The sequence below is a fragment of the Melopsittacus undulatus genome, chromosome 10, assembly GCF_012275295.1.
Source record: "Melopsittacus undulatus isolate bMelUnd1 chromosome 10, bMelUnd1.mat.Z, whole genome shotgun sequence".
Classification (NCBI taxonomy): domain Eukaryota; kingdom Metazoa; phylum Chordata; class Aves; order Psittaciformes; family Psittaculidae; genus Melopsittacus; species Melopsittacus undulatus.
Window position 1 is genome coordinate 24,695,147 of NC_047536.1, and position 20,484 is coordinate 24,715,630.

A 20,484-nucleotide genomic window follows, 5' to 3' on the forward strand; every position below is an offset into this window, starting at 1 on the left:
AATAGAGGGGGGAGGGTTTTGTTTATCATCAGCGTGCAAAGAGGCATATCCTTACTGTGTGTTCTCATGGATCATTAGCAAATAAGCATCTTTTCAGGTTTGATGTGAACAGGTATTTCCAAAATTGATGTGAAAACAGAAAGTAGGTGCTTTTTTTTGAATCCTTAATCCACATATCACATGAACAGTAGAAACATTTAGAACAAGTATTTGTAAATGTATCATTTAAAGATGTGTCTTATTTTTCTCATTAAGGAATGCAGATCATGGTAAAACAAGCACTGAAGTGAAACAAGGAAAACAAGTAAGGCTTTTATTTTTGTGGTTCAGAATACCTTGTCTTCCTGCCTTTACATGCCAATTATATAAGTGAAAGGTATATTAAAAGTAAATGGATAAATTAAAAAGATATTTTGTCTTGCAGATTACAAACAATAAAAACAAGAAGCATCTCTTTAGTGACACAGACACAGAAACCAGAGGCGATGACTGCAAGACAGACATTAGTTGGCTACGAGAATCAAATAGAAAACCTAAAGCCCAGTTAATTGATTACAGCAGAAATAAGCACTTGGGGAAACCTATAAATACAGACAAAAGTGAGAAACTTTTTCTATATTTCTTAAGAATGCTGCAATAAGTTTGTTCATAGACATTAATTGCACAGCATGTAATGTGCTGTGATACAGATAAGGGGTTTTTGTCTTATTTGCAGTCATAAGAAATGTTCAGATTAGTTCTAATAATTTACAGAGGTGAATTTCTAAAAAGTATGGATTTTAACATGGAAAATGGGACAGGCAGAGGTGGTTGTGTGCAAAAAAAAACCCAAAACCTTTGGCTTTTAAAAACAATGTTGAAAGCAGTGTACTGAGTTAGTAATTTTTGTGGGTGTAAAAGTAATTCTGTGACTCTACAGCTAAAACTCTGGATGTCAAACATTTGAATATTTTGCTGATTTTTCTAACTTTATGCATTGTAACAGCAGAGAAATTACCTGAACCTGTTTGCCACGTGGATAAACCTAAGGGCAAAAATACAAATAAGAAAAAGGTAAATGTAAATTTGCAACTAGACTTGTAATACATATTAAAAATCTTTGAACTCACTCCATAAAGTGTTTTAGAATATTTTTTCATAAATATATGCCTTTTTGTCATGCTTATTTCAAGGTCTCTTGTTAAAGACAGTCTTATTTTTTTCAGGTACTGTGTTCTTTTTCTGTAATATCTAGCTAGTATTTCAGGCATAACACTGGCTGAGTTAGAATGGCTGTTATACATTGATGTTTTTTAAATTCTACTACATAAAATTATTGATGATGTCTATTTACTACTTAGTAGCCATCTAGAGTATACAGTATTCATATAATAATTCATTATAATATAATAATCATATAATAATCATTCATATAATATTGTGAAGAGGATTCAGTTGCTCAGTGTTGAATCTGTCTGCTTACTAATGTGCACTTTCTTAGTAACAAAATGCCCCTGATCTACCGAAGCAAGTTCAAAGTGCCTACTTTGAGGAGATAGGGTTCCACTACTCCATAGATTTAGGTGGAGAGCATCTAAAGTCACTAATACATTTGACCCTAGAAACGAGAAAGTTGTTTCCCAGCATACATTTTGTGTAGAGCACTTTTCAAGAGAGCAAAAGACCAGAGTTCTAATCGTTTCTAGTCTGAGAGGTGTTGCCCTTACATGTTCTCATCCCTTCTAATGTCAGGTCCCTGGGGTGCTTTCAGTGAGAACATGCTTTGCTCTATTTCTGAACATTGCCTGCTGCGTGGAGTGGCAGTGATAATGGAGTAGAAGGGGAACAGATAAAAAAAGAAAGACTGATTCTAGTCTGGTGGTCATGATCAAGGATGCTGGTTCCTGCTCACTGTGCAGGCTTTTGGCTTTGTTCTATTTCAAACTAGTTAGTCTTATTTAAATGGGTGTGTATTTCAGAGGGCCACCTTTGGAAACCCACTGCAGCTTTGCTGTGGTTCAAAAATGGCATTTGTTTTGACTCTTTTTTATTCTTACATTCCTGACTGCACTGTGCCCGATCTACAGTGAAAATTATCTGCATAAAATACTTAGTAGATTGGTGGTTGGACTCTCCAAGACTTAGTAAAGTTATGATTTTTAGTTGTTTTGAAATAATGGATTTTAAATAATGAAACCAAGTTACCTGCCACTTATTATATATTTGTTAATTATGCTGATGTAAGCTGAAGTTATTTTTATTCTTCCGAAGATGAGCAGATGTAAAAAGCAGAATCCAAGAACTGATGAACCAATAAAACAAATGACCAGACAAAAATGGCCTCGAAGAGCAGCATTAGCAAAAAACTACAAAGAGCCTTCCAGTTCAGAATCAGAGAGTGAATGGGAGTCTTTAGCATGCATCTCTAGGGAGGAGAAATCAAAAATACAGGTATGGAGCTGTACTTTATTCTTAAAAATCCAATTCTGATTTTTTTTTTTTAATGTATTCTGGTCTACTTTGTACTTAGTGCTCCTGAATTTTAAGTGCCTGACATGAACATCTTGAAATGAACTTTATTTCTAGTAGTGCCCTTTTTAATAATGAGTATTTAGCTGCTAAGAAAATCAGTCCTAAATAATCTTTCAGTCGTCGTAGGATTTCAGTTTCCATTCATGAAATTTATTCTGCTGCAAAGTACTACTGAGTCCTTTATTTCAAGCACATAATGAGTTCTGTGGAGCCAGTTTGCTCTTTTTTGTAGTGTGATATGGATAATCTTAAGCCTGTTCTGTGCACAATAAAAAGACTGACTTGATGAGGGGTATGTCAGTATATTTACTGAATACCCAAACAGGATTTCTAGTAACTTAGCAATGACATTGACTGCTAAAACTCTTTGCATTCATTTAGCATAGCATTTTCCTGTATATGGATATGTCTGAAAACTTCATTGGTTAGATCGTGAAGCATTAGTAATTGTTTCCAATAGTGAAGAAGTTCATAAAAATTTGGTTGCTGAATTAAAGAAATTCAATATTTACTGGTATTAGAACACCCTATATGAATTATTCACTTCTAATGATGTTTCTTTTGGACCTTCTGCTTGTTCAATATTACATATAGATAGTATGCTCTTTTCCTCTGTGTGTCCATATGTTTACAAATAACATGTATATAAACTTTGTATTGCAACAGAAACGTAAGAATGGAGAAAATGGGGATGATAATGAGCAAAAGGACCTCCAGAATATTTCACCTATGGAGCCAAAGAGAGCAGCAAACTATGTACCCAAAGCATTTACGGAATCAAAGAACTTTGCAGAAGAAAAGAAAATTGAAATGCCCTCATCTGAGAGTCCTGTGTCTCTTGAGATCGTGAGATGTGGGTATTTTGACTTTATAGCAACACTGTATCAAGTGTTGGAGCTTAAATGAGGATTATCATAGTTGTACAATTTTACTTTTATTTCATCTTTTAAAAAGATTAGATCCCCTAATTCAGTGTGTAGCACATAATTTAAGTAAATCTATTAACACATCACTAACACTTTTATAGTTTGGTGCAGTTATTTGACATCAGCATAGTATAGAAGTGCAATGCAGAAGTGTTAGAATGAATGTGGTAACTGCTGAAATAGTGCAGGGAGCTCACAAAGTGGAAGTGTGGGAAACTGTTTGCCAACACTTGAAGTGAAATTCCATGCATCTGAGATGGGAAATACCTAGAGTTGCAACAGTTAGCAATATGGAGCTTTAACTTACCTTTTCCAACTTTCATTCCTTGTGCTGACAGTTAAATAACTGCTTTTTAGGTACTGAAAGAAAATCAGGAGATGTTACTCAAGAACATACTGGCAGTGAAAGATCACTTGATCTTCAGGAATCAACACTAGAAAAAGCAGAAATGTTGAACTTTGAGAAAGGAATCTCTCCCTGTGATTTTCATCCCCAGAAAAAGAACTTTCATAGTCTGTGTCTAAATCAGTCCCCTGAGATGCCTGCTAAAAAGTTAACATTTGGAAATACAAGTTTCTCACCAGCTTTAAGTGAAGCATCTTTGGTAAGAATATTGAAATTACTCTCCAGTTATTTTAACTGAAAATTATTCCATTCAGCTGCCAACTGCTTTATGCTTTTTGTACATCTCCTCTCAATTATTATGTTTTGTTAATGTGTAGCACAGCTTACCAACGTATAAAACTCTCAATGGAAAACATGCAAAGGGATCTGCATGCAAAACACATGATAATAATAAAGATTCAAGTTTCAGACATTGCTTTTTGGACACATGTTCTATTAAAGGAAAACTAGAAGATATGACTAAACCTACCACCAGAAGTAAAGAGAAGGTATGTTACTATAAAGTTTTGCGCTCCAGAAGTGAGCAGTCATTTTTCCTCTATTTCATTTACTTTACACATGGGGAGGTTTAAGGAAAATGCATCTTTCTTAATGTTAAGCACTATATATAATGTTGACTTGTGACCTTGGAAAATGTTACTAGTTATTGTTTAAATATTTGGGATAAGTTAGGGAATTGTTTGTCACATGGAAACAAAGGAAGAAGTTCAGTGATAATTAGTATCTTAAACAACAGGAAGTAAATACATTCCTCTGGATTTTCAATAGAAAAGAAACAGTTTTTCACAAATTAAAGAACTGTGACATCTGCATGGAAAAATTTTTGAGGTGGAAAAGTGCTCTTATAGTTTAAGCATTAGTGTACTGCTCAATATAATAACTATTGTAGCATTGGCATATAAACCGAAACTGCTGTATGCCTTCAGACCACTGCTTCTGAGTACTTTTTCTGGTGAAAAAAGCACTGACTTCTTTATGAAATTCTCTTGTGTTCTATTGCAGGAAACAGTTAGACCTTATTGGTCACTTGAGGTACTGCTATCATTAATGATCGATGTGGTGAAGTTGTTTATTTTTTCATCTAGTACAACTTAGTAGCAATTCATGCAGTGATTCTTTTTTCTTTAGCCAAACTGTAGGGTGTTCATGTGCCTGGTATAATGAAAAGCAACACAAATGTGGGTTTCTGAAGACTTCTGAAAGTGCTTGAGTTTTGAAGTTAATCAGTGACTTTTCTTTCAGGACTGTGTAGCACCAACTCCATCATCTGCTTCCAGTGGAAGTAAAGTAGAGTCTTGCAGTGAAGAACCTTATGCCCCCATGCATGAGTCAGGTAGACATTTCATTTTAAGCAGAAGACTTTCTACATATTCTACATACCTCTGTGGAGGTTATGAAAAATGTTTATTTGCCATAAAAATATGACTTCTGTTCTTAAATTATGTTTTCTTTTGCATATTTTCAGTATTATTCCATGTCTGCTCTCTTTCTCATTTTCTGCATTGTTTTAATTGTCCCATTCAAGAAAAAAAAAATAAAAAGAAATTTGGCTCCAAAATGCAGTTACTGTAAAGAGTTAGTTGCGCTCTTAAGGTACTGATTAAGATTTCTTTTGATACTGGAAGAAAACTGGGGCTAAATGGTATCAGGAAAAGAGAGCTTACCATGAACCTCTTTAATGAACAAGTCCTGAATGGGTCAAAGAGTTCTGTGTTCTTTGAAATCCTGCTGTTCATTGACATCAAGTTCTCCTATCACTGAATGAAGGATTACTCCATGAAGTTAATGCTAATTAATTTTTATATAATTCTCGAGCTTTAATTCCAGATACTCCTAAAGTTTGGCTCTTCTTTATCCTCCCATGTAATTACTCTAAATAATCCTAATAAGCAGCTTTGTTTTCATGTTTATTACAGGACCAACTATACAGCCTTTTCTCAAACGAAGGTACCACAGTGATCCAGAAAGCAATTCTGATGAAGTACAAACAAGCAAAGAGAAGGAAAAGAAAGGAAAGAGAAGAGCAAAGTTACACCTTAGAGAAATACTTAAAACAGAGAGTGCTGCTACTTACAGAAGTTAGTTACAGAGTGAAAGCTGTGCTTGTTCAGAAGTTTAAAATAGCATAACAAAGTTCTAACAAGAAAAGATAATATCAATTAGAAAACATTTTATGTGTTTAAAAAATACATAAAAAGAAATTCTAACTATTTAGAGCCTATATCCATGAAAAAAGAATTTACATGAAAACAAACAGGTCTCAGCCATTTAATATCTGAGCCATTGCAGACATCTGTATGTAACAAAATCTGTTATAGGCTCTTTTGTAACTTACATGGGATACTTCTTCTTTCTGACATTATCTTGTTTTTTCTTCAGTGTCTGAAAGTATATCTCCTGTATCTGCAAATGATCTGTCTGGTTTGGATGGGGAAATCTGGGAGCCTGGTTGTTCAACTATCAGTATCTGTCAGAAGCTCCAAAAAGAATTTTCTAAGAAAATTGAGGCAAGATATTTCATATACAATATTAGTTGTCTGAGTACATGTGCATATAAATGATAGCTTGTAGTACACTACAGCATTTGCTTAAAAGGACATGAAAATAGCTATGTGCATAGAACTTCAGGAAATCATAAAATTCCAAGTTTCCTTTTATGCCTTTTTCAGTTCCTATATGTATGTGACTCTTCAACGATTTGCTTTCCAGGTCCACTTTGGTTTTTATCATGTGTAGTTTCAAAACAAGTGTATGTATTTAAAGGAGTGGGCATACTGCATTTTGATTTTTATTTATTTTTTTTATTATGGAAGCCATGAATGAAAATCACTTGCAAAAAGGAAAACATGAGCCTGAATTATGTATTTGTTCATCTCAGACAGCTGCATGCACACATCATTCATTCCATGTGTACTTATTCTAGTTTGAAGAAATGTATTTTTCAAACAATGTACTTCTAATTAAGTCCATTATTTAATTTTATTTATGTACATAATGTACTTCTATTTAAGTACATTAAAATTAGGTAGAGTTTTATTAAAAACATAAAGCTGTCTTTACTTATATTTCATAATGGAAAGCTTTTCCTTCAAAGACAGGGAGATGATAAAAAAAGGGGGATTTTGCTCAGTAAGATCTCTGATACTGAGCAATTACAGTACTAAATATGCTCCAAGATTGGGTTCTTTTTTTGCCTTTTTTTTTTCCTAAAGTGAACATAATCTGAATTTAGTGTAAAAACATCCCCACAGAGCCGCTCCAGGAAACTGGATAATTTTACTAAACAATCGCTACGAGCTGCCCACGAGCATTTGTCAGCCCTGAGTTACCAGCTTCTTGAATGCAGGTCTGTAACCAAAGATTTGTTTTAAAACATGCTTGAAGTGCAGTGAATACATCCTGAAAGCAGCCGGTTTTGTTTTGGTAGGAGCAGGCAGCTGGAGGAATTCCGTTCTACTCTCCTTGAGCAACTTGAGAATTTTGAAAATGATTCTCAGGCCCTGAAAAACATGGAAAAAGAATTCTCGGTTTGTATTTTAGTTTCTTGATCATGGAGAAAAGGGAATTCTGATGGAATCCATAGGTTGTTCATATCGGCTTTAACTTGAGATCATTAGTTTTGATTTTAAAAGCCTTTATCATTTTGCTTAAAGTTGGGTCCCATTACAAATAATGGGTTTGAGGTGTTAGCATTGGCTAATGCATTGCTCTTAGAATTTCTAGGTCATCACTTCATGGTTTTCTTCCTAGAACAAACTACCCCAACGAGTTTCAATGGGCTGTTTACCCCACTTCAGGAGCTTTTTTTTCAGTAACAGCGTAGGCTGATTTGCTGTGTGCTCTATGACCAGTCAGTTTACATTGTTCCTGCTACTTGCTGTAATATAAAAATCAATATACTAATACTCATGTCAACACAAGACTACGTTTGCTTTTTGTTTTACCCTGAAGGCATAAATTATATGGAAGGTCTGATTAAAACGCTATGCATGGGGTTTTTTTCATTGTTTTGAAATTGGTAGGCAGAACAAATTTTTGGTTAAATTGGTTCCCTGAAAATAGAATTCCTGAAGTGCCTCATCCTGCCAGCTAAGCTTCTCCTCCCCCACCAATAATTCTGTGGTGACTGTGTTAACTCCTACCCATTCTGTGCTAAGTCTGTGATTTATTCATAGTAGGTATTAATTTTAGGTCAGAAAATTAATTTCTACTGATTATCATCTATTAATGTTTTTCCTTCCAGATCTTTTGGAAAAAACACACACATACTTTCAGTACATATGTGAAAAATGAGCAGCAGAGGTTCGTAGGATTCACTAGTCCTGGGATCAGATTTGTGTTTTGTTTGTTTAAGTATAAGTTAAGCCAACTCTGTGCAGTTTCTCTCTTCCATAAAATAGACATAGCAGATGAGATGAGAAAATTGGATTAAAATGTTATGTTACAGGAAAAATATAATTATTCTCCGTGTAAATTTTTCCAAAGACTTGAGGGACTATTCCAGTAGTAACAATGATGGTAACATTTATCCATGCTTTTTAAGTATAAATAGACTACAAATAATGGCATGTATTCATGGTAGGTCTGGAAAGTTCATATGTAGCTAAACTGTTTGAACTGCCTGTTATTTCTCTAGAATTCAGATTCTTAAAAGTTCATTTGAAAAGAACATCTACCATACTGGTGACTGTGAAGAACATGTTTTTACTTCAGAGGTATGATGAACTTTTGTTTCTTGTTCTTAACAATTCCTAAATTTTGCCAACGGATACAGCATTGACTGTTTATCCCCAAAGAAAGTCTTTATCCTTTTTCGTTGTCATTAAGTGTCCTTTAACATAACAATATTCAGTGTTTTAGGCCTAGATTTCATGCATTGGAAGGTCTATGCAATTATCTGCAAAACTGGTGCAAAATGTATGTGTTCTGTGGCTCTGTTTACCAGTGTTAATCATCCAAGAAAGAACACATACAAAACATAACTCCCTTTCATTCTGAAGGTGGATGCATGTGCATTTGTATCTCTGTTAGAAACCGTTTAGGGAGGTAATTGTCTTCTTGAAATGGGTTACCAATTGTGAACACAGAAGATACTGAATGTATCTTTTCATAGATGCATCTGATAAAAGAAGAATTAAAAGGATTGCGAGAGAAGCTTCTGAAAGAAATGGTAAATGAAGTTATGTTGTCTTCATTTTTATTCGTTGTTTAAGTATAGCTGTTTGAATAGTGAATTATTAAAAACTGCAATTTCTAGAACCTTATCTGGGGGATGAAAGCAGCAGGTAGATTCAGACAGTCTGTTTTAATTCTGAGTCTTAATAAATTGAACATTGACATGGAAAAGAAAAATATCATATTTGATATGTTAAAACCAGCATATGCTATGCACCAGAATTAGAATATGTTGTGATAAATGTAATGCTTTTTACATAGCAAGAAGAGGAGCTGTGTAATGTTCGCAGAGGATTGCAGACATTGTTTCAATCAGAAGATAGAATTCTGCAGTAAAATTATCAGATACCTTCCTGAAATTCAAGGTGAATATAAATGCTCTTTTACAATGTAAAATTTGGCAACTTTTGTTTTTTTACTCTCAAGGGAGCTGCTGTAATGAAAGTTTATTTTCCTTAATAATATTTAAATCTTTGTGGATAAGACTTCTTTTATATGTGAGATTTGAAATTATTTTACAGAATCTGGTAAAATGCAGTATGTAAATTCTTAGATTTTTAGCATATGCTATTTTTTAAGAAGTCTAACAATTTTGATAGGTTATATAACTGACTTTCAGAGAAATCCCTTTGAATTTCACTTTGAATCTCTGGTTTGGGTCTGTGTGTACAAAATACCGCTTTTGTCTGATCCAAAATACAGTCAGAAGTTATTTAGGAATCAAATTGCCTGTATTGACCTCAGTCCTATTGGCCTGTGCTGTTAGACTTCAGTAGGAGTTTCTAAGAGAAAAGAAAATCTGAACACTTGTGTTTGAGCTGTGTTGCAAATAGTTGAATTAAATATTAAAAGAAAAATGTATATTGTCTGTCTTTTGTTTTGCAAAATGTCATTACTGGTTTTCTTTCAATCTATAATACATATTTGGACATCAGTCAAATACATCTAACTGCTGCAAACCAGTGTGTACTGAGAGTAGAATGCAGAGTAAGTGTTCTTAGTCTTCAGTCATGAGGAGATAGTTTATTACAGAAATAGCTGTAAATGAAATGTATTCCTTATATAAAAAATACAAGGCTGTGTTGTCTCTGGAAATTATTATATGGAGGTTGTCAGTAAATATTTTTTTCCGCTCATCTACCTAAATGTACTTGATACTTTTCTGATTTTTTTGAGCTTCTGGCTTTTGTGTGGGGGTTCATATTTTTACCCTGTGATCACTGTTATCTCCACTAGATGGCCCTCGTGAGGTGGTAAACTTTTTTGTTACTGGTCTACCTGAATTTATCAGTATATGAGACAGTATTTTTTTTTCTCCTAACTGTACAAGGTTTTTAAAAGTACACTGCAAGGCCTGAGTTCTTTTCTCATAGCAAGTGCGTATTGGAAAAACCAAAACAACTGCTAATTTTAGTGAGGACCTGTGATAAATTACACCTGTGAAAGTTTACTGTCCTCCTGTCACTCTTGATCCAGCCCTGTTACCTTCTAAAAGCTTCCAGCAGGTACAAGCAAATTTAAGCAGTGTCACAAGGGAGCATTCATAAAGGCAACATTCAGCATTGGGAAATCTTTTGTTTTTTTGTTTTTTTTTTTTTTGCATGTGGTCTCCAAACAACTCAACAGAGCTGCCCAGCAGCAAGCTGAGTGATCCCTGTGACTCTGCAGTAATCACAACCTGCTGGCTCTTACCAGACCAAAGCCTGGGATGCTGGTGGTGGAAGGACAGCTGAGAACCTGGGGAAGAAGTAAAGCTTCTTGCTGCATAATTACGAGATAGTTAAGTCCCGTTAGTAATACCATAGCCACTGTTAGACATTTCTAAAACTGCTCTGTTACCCTAAAAATATTTTTTCTATCATATTTTTCAACATCCCTTTAATGTTGTTTTGTGCAGTGTTTTTATTACCAGTGAAAGCACACATCACTGCTAAATGGGAGTGTTACTTTCATGGATTGCTAGCCAAGGCTAGAGTTAACAGTGGGTCATCTCCTATTCTCAAACTAAGTGGTCATTCTGCTGAATAAACTTTTCTATCCTTTCTGTTTACCCTTTTTTGTGTATTACCTCTGGACTATCACTATGTTGTTGTATAGAATGAATAGTACTAATAATAAAATTATTGATCAATATAAATAACAGTATGTTATTAGTTACAGTGAAACCTGTGAAAAGCCAGCAAGTTATAAAATTGCAATAAATAGGAAAAAAAAAAATCTTTGGGTAATTCAGGTCTTCAACTGATAGTCGCATAAGTCAAACATAAAAAGTTGTACAAAACTGCAGGTAGCTACAAGCAAAGCCAGTGAGCTTCATTGTGCCTGGGCACCACACCTCTCAGGATTCTTCTCTTTTAGACTTTTAAGTACTGCACTGAATGTACTTACCTTCTATTCTTAAATATTAGTTTAGCCAAACATGAGCTCTATATTTACTTTACTCCATCCCAACATTGAGTGGCAGAAGAGAATGGAAAGTTAGTGCATCCACTGTTTGCGTGGATTCATTCACCTCACAGTGATTTAGGAATAGTTTATACAAACAATTTTACATTGCGTGTTTTTTGTTATTTTCATGCTTTATGGAGATCATCTCAATGAAGCTACAAGATCAAGAGCACCTTCTTCAAGTCTTTAATACCAAGCAGCTTCCTAAAAGGATGTAATTTAAGACTCCTGCAGACATTTTTGTCCTGTGAGTGGATGTGCCATTTTGTTGCTTTCTCAGCAGGCATGCTTTCCAGCTAGCACTTTTTTTTTTTCCCCTAAGCTTTTTCTTTTAGTAATATCTTGAGTAGACTTCTCAGATGCTCCAAAGTGTTGAGCATTGATGGAATGTCTGGCTTTACTTTCTCCCTCAAAACGGTTCTGTTAGCTTTCGTATTGGTATCTAGTGACTTTTTTTGTACTGTCAAGAAAGCATAAGATTTGTTTGCCAAACATCAGAGCACATCGTTATGTAGTATCTATCTATGCTTGTCCAGTTTACTGATTTTGAATAACAGTGACCTTAACTTTAGAGAACCAGAACCTCAGCTAGTGTATAATGACAATCATATTCTGCTGGTTAGGATCCGGTCCAAAACACCAATATTCCAGAAGATAGAAAACCTCAGTTTGATATCATAGTTTTGTAAAGATTCTGTCATGATAAAAAAGCAATATGATCTGGTGTGTAATAACAGTGATCTCCTCCCTTCAAAGCTGTCCCTGGGAAAAAAAAAGAGCTTTAGGAAACGTGTACATTTCCTGCAATAAGTAGTCATTTAATTAAAGAACAAAAGTAACAGGAATCAAAAATGCTTGCAGCTGTGATTCTGTTAGACATTATATAAAAAAAAATGAAATTATAATACATTAAATTAGTTTTTAGATCATGAACTTAAGTGTTTTACAAACTAACTGTGGTAAGTTCAAAATGTCTTGTCAACATAATACTGAATGACAGTGTGTCATGTCCGTTTATGTCAGAGGCCTTGGAATGGTAAAGCCTGTACATGCACATCTCCTCTTCCAAGATAGTCTGCAAAACAGTTTAAAACAAGTGTTGAAGGAGAGTAGTAGTTCTTTCAAGTAGCTTTACTTCAGTCTTTTTCAGCAGATCATCCCACTCCACAGGCCATCTCTCTTCTGACTTCAGAGCAGAGTACAGCTCTGGTGCTTCTTTCTGCCCGTAAGTGCTGCAGACTTCAGCTGCAGAGGCCTTCTTCCACATAAACATCAAGGTAGCCTGAACTGAACTTTAGGGAAAGACTTATATATTCCCTGATGTGAGTTCAGCAGCAATATCAAAAAGTAAAGACAGATTCTTCTCAGAAGAAAATTTCTATGGCCTGTGAAATCTAGGAGAAATAAGAGAGACGTTTCAAACCGCTTTGAATTTTCTAATATTGTATAATTTTTAAAAAAAATTAAAAGATGTTTAAAGGTACAGTAATAGTACTGAAGAACAGCAACTTTAATTCATAACATTTACCAGCACAGTTCCACACATGTGCCATGACTGTAGTGCAGTTACTTGGGAGTGCAAATGCAAATACAGATACGGAGTTGATTTTGGTTTCTTTCCTTTTAGGAATTCAGCCACAGTTTGTCATTAGTAGAAATATTCTTTACTGTGCAGTGACTTTGTTATTTTCTAACAGGTAAGCAATGTTGAGCTGATGCTTTGGAAAATACAAAAGGACATACGGTTGGTTTAATGTACGAAGATATTAAAAGTCTATCTGGAATAAATACACTCTTGCACTATAGGCTTGTTCTTTGGCTGAGGTGTGTAATTGAAGTCCCAATGATTTGTAATGCCTTAGCACTGATTGTAAAGTGTGAGCTTGTTTACTCCTAATAACCTGAACAAATTTCAAAATATATCTTTACAATCTGCTTAAATTCCAGAGCTACCTTCAGTGAGAGAATGTGTATCTCACTTTCAGACTTAAACTGCAGCCCCCCCGGTTCCCCCTTCCGCCCATGTTTAATCCTGTCAATGCAGTGATGACTGTAATGTTAAAAGAGCCCTGACAACTGCATGAACAGTCTAGAATTATATAGCTATGGCATTTAGATCAATGACCATCTTTTCACTGAGCATCCAAAGCTTACTGGAGCTGGAATTTGTTGCATTCAGAACTGAGTATGACACCCTGGGCCTAGGCGTGGCTGAAGGGAGCCTTCCAGAACACCAGATTGCACATCAAGTTACCTAGTATAGTGTTAAGCAACTTATTTTAGCAGCAAGCACAGCTGAGGACGCTTACAGCCATGGCAAGAGTACACTGTGCTCGCAGCAGCTCCAAAAATTGTGTATTAAGAGCAATTGGACTTGCTCAAGGGATATAATGGAAATTGTAGGAACCAACTGATTGCTGTTTCAATTTTTCTCTAACATGGTCTTTTTGCAAGTAACGATGCCTGTGGAATCAGCCTCTCACATTTTTTCCCCACTTAGAAAAGGGAGATGAATGTTTTCATGCATGTTTAAGCATGGTACTTGTCAGCAGTACTAGCACATGAAACAATCACTGCAGTGACTAGCTTCACATTGGCCTGATCGCTTGGACAGTGACAGGACTCAAAACCAGTCCTCTCTTGTGCACTCTCCACTGCTATTAAGTGTGCTATGGGGGGCTGCCATCCTTGCAGTAGCAACTGGACCAGCACGCAAGGGATATTGAGTCCATTAGAACACATTCCACTGGAACTAATTATTACTTCCAGCCATTATGTATGTCCTGTTACAGTGTAGAATTTGATATCTTTTAGCAGGGAAGATGCAGTGTTTGTGATAATGAGGTTGCAGACTCCAGTACATTTAATTGAAAAACCTTTCTATAGCATATTGTTTGTACATTTAATTTTTTGTCATAGCTTTTGAATCTTCAGTGCAAAAAATGCAAGCTGAGTGATGTTCTGGAGAAGCTCTGGGGGCTTCTCAGTACATGCTAATCAAAGCAAAACTAAAATAGAGAAGCCAGGTTCAGAGCAGGAAAAGAAATATTTCCATTTTTATTTTAAAACAAAGCTTCCTTTGCATAGCCTTCTCCCACATCCAGCATATAAGAGCTTTGGGACTGAAGTAGACTGGATTTAGCAGACAATGGAAATAAATAGCTGGAAAACTGACCTTGTCAAATGTTTGCTTGATGCATGTACCTCCATTTCATTACTTTTGTATTCATTTAGCTCTTTCCTAATTGCTGCCTAGGAATTGCAAATAGAAGAAAGTTAACAATTTTGTGAAATATAAATGTGGTAAAATACCAGACTTGCAGAGCAGAACGGGAGTTTTTTAAGGCAGAACTAATAGGTCTTAGGTACAGCAAAGGAAGATGTGATTTTAATTATGTCAGTACCTTATCTGCTGCTGATAGTCTTGTCCATGGTTTATCTGCTCGCCTGTCATAGTCCTGTGCTTTTGCCACTTCCACATAATCACTGAATCGAATCAGGATCTTTCTGTCTCTTAGTTCATCAACTGTAGGTCTCTGGTTAAGCTGTATTAAGTAGTTTTGTAAAACAAACAGTGTTAATAACAAACATCTCAACAAAATGTGCAATGTTTTCTGCTTCCTGTCGTAGCTTAGTGTGCTAAGTCCCAACCCTTGGAAATTCCAGGGAAATACTCAGTCCTTTGGAGGACTGTTAAAAGAGTAATCATGGTTTAAACAGAGTTGTGGGCTACAGCACAGTGGTTTTATAATGGACAAAAGAGGAAAATAGTTTACCCTGGATTTTGGTAAAGTGTATTTACAATACGTAAAGGAATCGTGATGAATTTATTATGGTCTATGTATAACATCACATGCTGTAGGGGTTTTCTGCTACAGTCAGCAGCGGATTGTGTGAGGTTTTCAGGACTGGACCCATTGTAAGAATTTTCATTTGGCTTTTCCAAGTTACCAGCATATTTGGCTTATCATTAGGGATCATAGGAATCAGTAGGGATTCCTGTGAACAGAACAGCAGATCTAGTTCTGATTCTGGGAATACCTTAAATGCAAAGAGAAATCTATTGTGGGAGCACACCTGGTGCTCAGCAGGGAGTCAGCTCTGCTCCTGATTGCTGCAGAAAATGAAGTAGTCCTTTCCCAGCAGTATAGCTGCAAAATACCCAGTGTGCAAGCAAACATCCCTTTTCTGACTTAAACTTTATATGTAAATATCCTACTAAGTCTCGTGTAGCTGAGATAAGGTAAATACTTTTGTAATTCATATTACCCAGTGCTCAGACACTGCTGGGAAGGATGTCTGTTAAAGGAAGCTTTGTGTAATAATGACCTCTAGGACTGGTTGATGCTATATCGGTTTTGGTAAGTTTTTAAAAACAATGGAAGGTATCACGAGATCTTACCTTTCTTGTCAGTCTCTGTTTGATTTCTCTCCTTTCTTCTTGTTCTGTTTGATCATTTCGCTCTGTGAAGAATATAAAAAAGAGAGATGACTTTCCACATGAGGAGGTTAGTATTTTCGAAAGTTCCAGGCAATAAAAAAGCACAGAAATATTAGTAGATGATTCTTAGTTGTGTGTTTTGTTAGTTCAGTACATCTCTTTGGCTCTTTGTCAGAATATCTAGTAACCTTTGTAGTGACAATGTCCTGATGCCAGTATCAGCTTTTCCTAAAGTCAGCTCCAGTGAGATGTAATAAAACAACAGCAGCCATACCAGCTCTCCAGCTATATATACTTTAGAAGGAAAATCAAAATATTTCATAGTTAATCACATCTTTTTCCTTCTCTATATTGCTGGAGCCACTCATTGCTGTTACATGCTGAAAAGATTTATTGCAGCAGCTCCAGAGAAAGTGTGTTCTTTCCTGTATAACCTCATTCTGAGGTGACACCTTTAGATGGTCACACTGTCACAGTAGTTATCTCACACTTGCATGCTTTTTCTCATTGCTATTTGGGATATGCCACTGACATTAGAACCTCTTTATCCTCATGGGGTTTGCTTTCGTAGCATCGTTCCACTCTAACCTAAGGCAGGCTGCTTTTGTGTGTTGTGCCTATTAACATTCAGGCCATGATAACTCCTCCACCCAGGGTCTAAAAATAGACCAGAGTGCTGTAACACTGTCTGAAATATATCCTTTGCCTTAGGAAACGACTTAATGGCATCTCTATTTCTAGTACTATCTGTTACTAAATTAAGGTGTGAGTCTGTGACCTGAAAAAAGCTGAAGACCTAGAGAAAAATGTAGTCACTGTGGGATTCTTTAGATACAACTGTGACTATGTAGATATATACACCACTTACATGAGATATTTCCAGTGTTAAAGCGCACACTGGATATGTGTGTATCAAGACTTAATATGTCTTGAAAAAAACGCTAGTACTGCAGATGAGTTTCCAAAATGATATTTTTAGTAATGAAGGATTTTTCTGCCTTATTTTTAGGCTCATTAGATTACACTGAAGTGCAATTGTAAGTATCTATTTAAAATAACACAGCAGTGCATAGCTACAACTGGCTATAGTAGAAATGTAAATCAAATGAATCTAAAATGCTATAATGTGCTGTATTATGATTTGGTGGCAAGGCACACAAATATAAAAGAGAATAGGATAGCTAAAATGAGTGCTTTGTCAGGGATGAGCAGCTATTAAAGTCTGGAATGGTTAAAAGGAGAACAGGCTTTAAAAAGTAGAGTGTATGCTATGATGCAAAAAATTACTAATAGGCTTCATTCAGGTTCAATTCACCCCTTTTAAAACAGATATTCTTAACTACATATTTTATTCAGAGATCTTTCTGTGGTATAGGCCCCTTTTTAAGGTATGACTGTAATATGCACTGAGAGAATTCCTAAAGCAAACCTACAAGGACACATTTCTGATAAAAAATGTTTTTCCAAATAAAGTAAACATGTTTTAGTGACCTGATTTGATGTGAGATGCACCCAGGTTCAGTGCTTATACCCAGCTCCAAGAAATGATAATAAATAAATAGTTCTTTTAGGAAAAAATAACCCCGAATTTGATAGGAAATGCTAGCAAGGGCATAATAAAATTTTGGTGTTATTACAGAGGCAAACCAGAGTACTTTTTCCTATCAATATCATTCTGCCTGTGCTCAGAGGGCTGGTTTTGTAAATCTCGGTGGAGAGACACTCCCAGTCACGAAGTATCATGTGCAGTTCTGTAACCCATTTTGCTGCTCTCTGAGTTACCCAGGGAACTCTTGGCTATTCATGGCACTAAACCAGTTGCTGTTGTTAAGAAGGAACCAAGGACTGTACAGTGTGAGTTATGAGATGCTTCCTTTTCCCCTGTGAACACCAGCTTTCTGATGAATGCAGGACGAACACATGTGACTACCTGGGCTGTGATAGTTCATGTGTTTTTTGTGTTTGTGGTAAACCAGTGGTAGTTAAAGGACTTAGAAGATCCACAACATTGTAGGAAAACATTGGCTTTAAGTTTGCTTTTTAAGTATTACTTTTATCTGCAAAACGTCCTCCTAAGGGAAATAAGTCATTTATTTTAATCTTCCCAAGATTTTTTTTAGAATAACACAGTAATTGCACTCAGGCACTTGCAATATGCTTCTTATTTGACAGAGTTGTTCAAATGTGAATTATTAGTCCTTACAACAGCTTTGGTGTAGCATTGCGTCTGTTAGCAGTATATATGGGGAACATCAAAGATGTTAGGAAACTAAGAACACAACTGTACAAACTTTTACAACCTGGAGGAGGTTGCAGTGATTTAACTAAAGGGCATTTCTACCCTACTTGCAATAAAAGGAAACTATTAATTCATAAATTCACTCAAAACTGAGGCTAGAGTTGTTGCATCTGTCCAGCCTTTTAAGATGACAGCTGACGTGAGTAAGTGATGGCTGTAGCTCTTTACAAGATACTTAGCTTTTTATATAGTGGAAGAGGTAAACAAAATAGAAGTGTTTCTGATCTCAGCTGAACCTGTGCAAAGCCTGAGCCTGAACTGAAGTCAGTAAATGTGCTCCATGCTTGGAGCTCTTTAAATGAGATACAAATCTAAACCAGCATGTTTAGCTGGCATTCAGGAAGTATCTTTAATTCTGCTTTATCTTCTTTCTGCTTTATCTCTCTCTAAGCTCATTATATGAATGTATTCAAACTTTTTTTATTATTAAATCTAGTCAGTGTAACCCAGATTAAGGATGTAACCAGCACACTTCCAAAAGTAAACAGGAACAAATTTTTTCAGTGGAGATCAGCACGCTCTTAGCCAGGAAAAAGCCCAAAGAAGCAGGATTTCAGAGATTCTGGGTACTGGCTTTTGAAAATCTGGCCCCACATATTTCAGAATCTTGGGTTACTGCTGTTTCTTGTCTCTTGTGGTAGATTACAGATGAAGCTAGGCCAAGTTTCATTCACATTTGCAAAGCATCTATCCTTTTTCCTGTCTATCTATGCACATGTGAGACATGTAATTTTACCATGTGTATTGTATGCATTGGAACAGTGCTGAAAATAACAGTAAGTACACTGTGGAGCTCCTTTCTATTAAAACTGAAATCTCCAATAACTTCAGTGGCAAGAGCACAAGGCTTTTACTGTGAACTACCAAGAAAGTTCTGAAACACTAAATTTTAGGTAACAAAATATAGATACTTTTTTCCTAGTGAATTACAATTTCCTAGTGAATTTCCTAGTGAATTACATGAAATATGAATCAAATAGCAGAGGCAGTACTTCTTGTAAGGCAAACTTATGTGGGTTTATGTTATATGCTTGTTTAATGAGAAACAAACTATTTATGTTATTCTGGTTTTCATCTTTCAACACTAAATAGACCATGAAAATAATAGAAGCAAGATACTTTTCCTTTAAGCTGATGGTCTCCCCCTTCCTCCTGTCTGAAACCCATAATGGAGACAATTCCAAAGCTCTGTCTCACCTGCTCCTCACAAGATTTCCAGCACTTGTGAGGAAGGGGATGATGTTCACCACTTGTTTGATCCCCAAGCCAGAACACAGATCTTTAGGCAGAGTTGCACATTTCTGCCTTGTGTTTATTTGAGAGATGTAGAGAGCATTCCCCTGTGGCAGTATCTGTACAGGCCTGGAACTGTCCCTCTACTAATACCTCAGAATGAGTTGTCTTCAGGAAGCTCTCTAATGATATGAACAAATGTACTTGTTAGGAGAATCACACCTCTGCAGGGATGCTTTCCATATTCACTTGGGGAATATTTCCATATACCTTGGGGGTATTCACTGTACAGTTTGCCATGACTGTCCATGTCTTGAAAAATGTCAGTCCAATTCCCTTTGCACTGTGTGACACTAGGATTGTATTCCCCTCTTAGACATCCCTAACAGTGTAATCAGAACGAAAATGGCTTGAAAGGCTACATTTGAACCAAGTCAAGTTGTAAATTCTGAATCCTGCAGTATTTGAAACCCAGGACATGTGAAAAACTGAAACTTTTAGGTGCAGAAAGTAATCCTAGTCAATTTCTCTATTTAAAAATACTATGTTCTAGAAATGCAGCCACTGGTTCCAGCAAGCACATATAAAATACTTTAGGAAAAAAAATAATACTCACGTTTAAGTATATTTCTTCTTTCTAGCTCCTCAACAGCAGGTCTTTGGCTGAGTCGCCTGCGGAAAAACACCAAAATCACATTTTGTACCATGCCTGTCCTTTGGAAAGTCTGCAGTATTCTGAGTTCTGGTTAGTGTTTTCCTCAGGGAGGGGACTACAAAATCCCTCTCCAGTACTCAGGAAGGAAGAAAAAAAAAGCACAAGAATCCTGACACCAGAATGCTTTCTTGTGTTATTTTCCCAAATGTCAGCAATGCAGGTAGAACTTCTCCTCTAGTTTGCTCTGCTGTCAGTGAAGTGCTTCCTCTGAATGTGCATCCTTTTCACCATACTTTCCAGACAGTCAGTTGGAACCAGTTAAATTCACTCTTGAGAGGGTATTTAAGGTGGTTATCAAATGAGTTTCACAATGATCTTCTGTGGCTATCA

At 36.0% G+C, this 20,484-nt stretch overlaps 2 protein-coding genes across 3 annotated transcripts in view; one reads left to right on the forward strand and one right to left on the reverse strand.

Annotated features, from left to right (window-relative positions):
• SYCP2 (synaptonemal complex protein 2) overlaps positions 1-10,770 on the forward strand; it is a 28,681-nt gene extending 17,911 nt beyond the window's left edge. The window contains exons 29-45 of the mRNA XM_031047662.2: positions 256-304; positions 425-599; positions 986-1,053; positions 2,251-2,430; positions 3,178-3,364; positions 3,795-4,042; positions 4,161-4,331; positions 5,086-5,176; positions 5,760-5,921; positions 6,223-6,350; positions 7,095-7,189; positions 7,271-7,370; positions 8,087-8,145; positions 8,480-8,558; positions 8,957-9,013; positions 9,280-9,383; positions 10,645-10,770. Of these exons, the coding sequence (XP_030903522.1) occupies positions 256-304; positions 425-599; positions 986-1,053; positions 2,251-2,430; positions 3,178-3,364; positions 3,795-4,042; positions 4,161-4,331; positions 5,086-5,176; positions 5,760-5,921; positions 6,223-6,350; positions 7,095-7,189; positions 7,271-7,370; positions 8,087-8,145; positions 8,480-8,558; positions 8,957-9,013; positions 9,280-9,354 (1,924 nt within the window). The 3' untranslated portion in view covers positions 9,355-9,383; positions 10,645-10,770. The remainder of the gene's footprint in view (positions 1-255; positions 305-424; positions 600-985; positions 1,054-2,250; positions 2,431-3,177; positions 3,365-3,794; positions 4,043-4,160; positions 4,332-5,085; positions 5,177-5,759; positions 5,922-6,222; positions 6,351-7,094; positions 7,190-7,270; positions 7,371-8,086; positions 8,146-8,479; positions 8,559-8,956; positions 9,014-9,279; positions 9,384-10,644) is intronic.
• Positions 10,771-12,263: 1,493 nt separating this feature from the next.
• Positions 12,264-20,484, reverse strand: part of PHACTR3 (phosphatase and actin regulator 3) — a 109,128-nt gene continuing 100,907 nt past the window's right edge. For both annotated transcript variants that reach the window (XM_034066881.1, XM_034066880.1), the window contains exons 9-13: positions 20,056-20,111; positions 15,869-15,930; positions 14,871-15,011; positions 14,642-14,718; positions 12,264-12,860 (exon numbers count right to left, since the gene is read on the reverse strand). In XM_034066881.1, the coding sequence (XP_033922772.1) occupies positions 12,845-12,860; positions 14,642-14,718; positions 14,871-15,011; positions 15,869-15,930; positions 20,056-20,111 (352 nt within the window). In that variant the 3' untranslated portion in view covers positions 12,264-12,844. The remainder of the gene's footprint in view (positions 12,861-14,641; positions 14,719-14,870; positions 15,012-15,868; positions 15,931-20,055; positions 20,112-20,484) is intronic.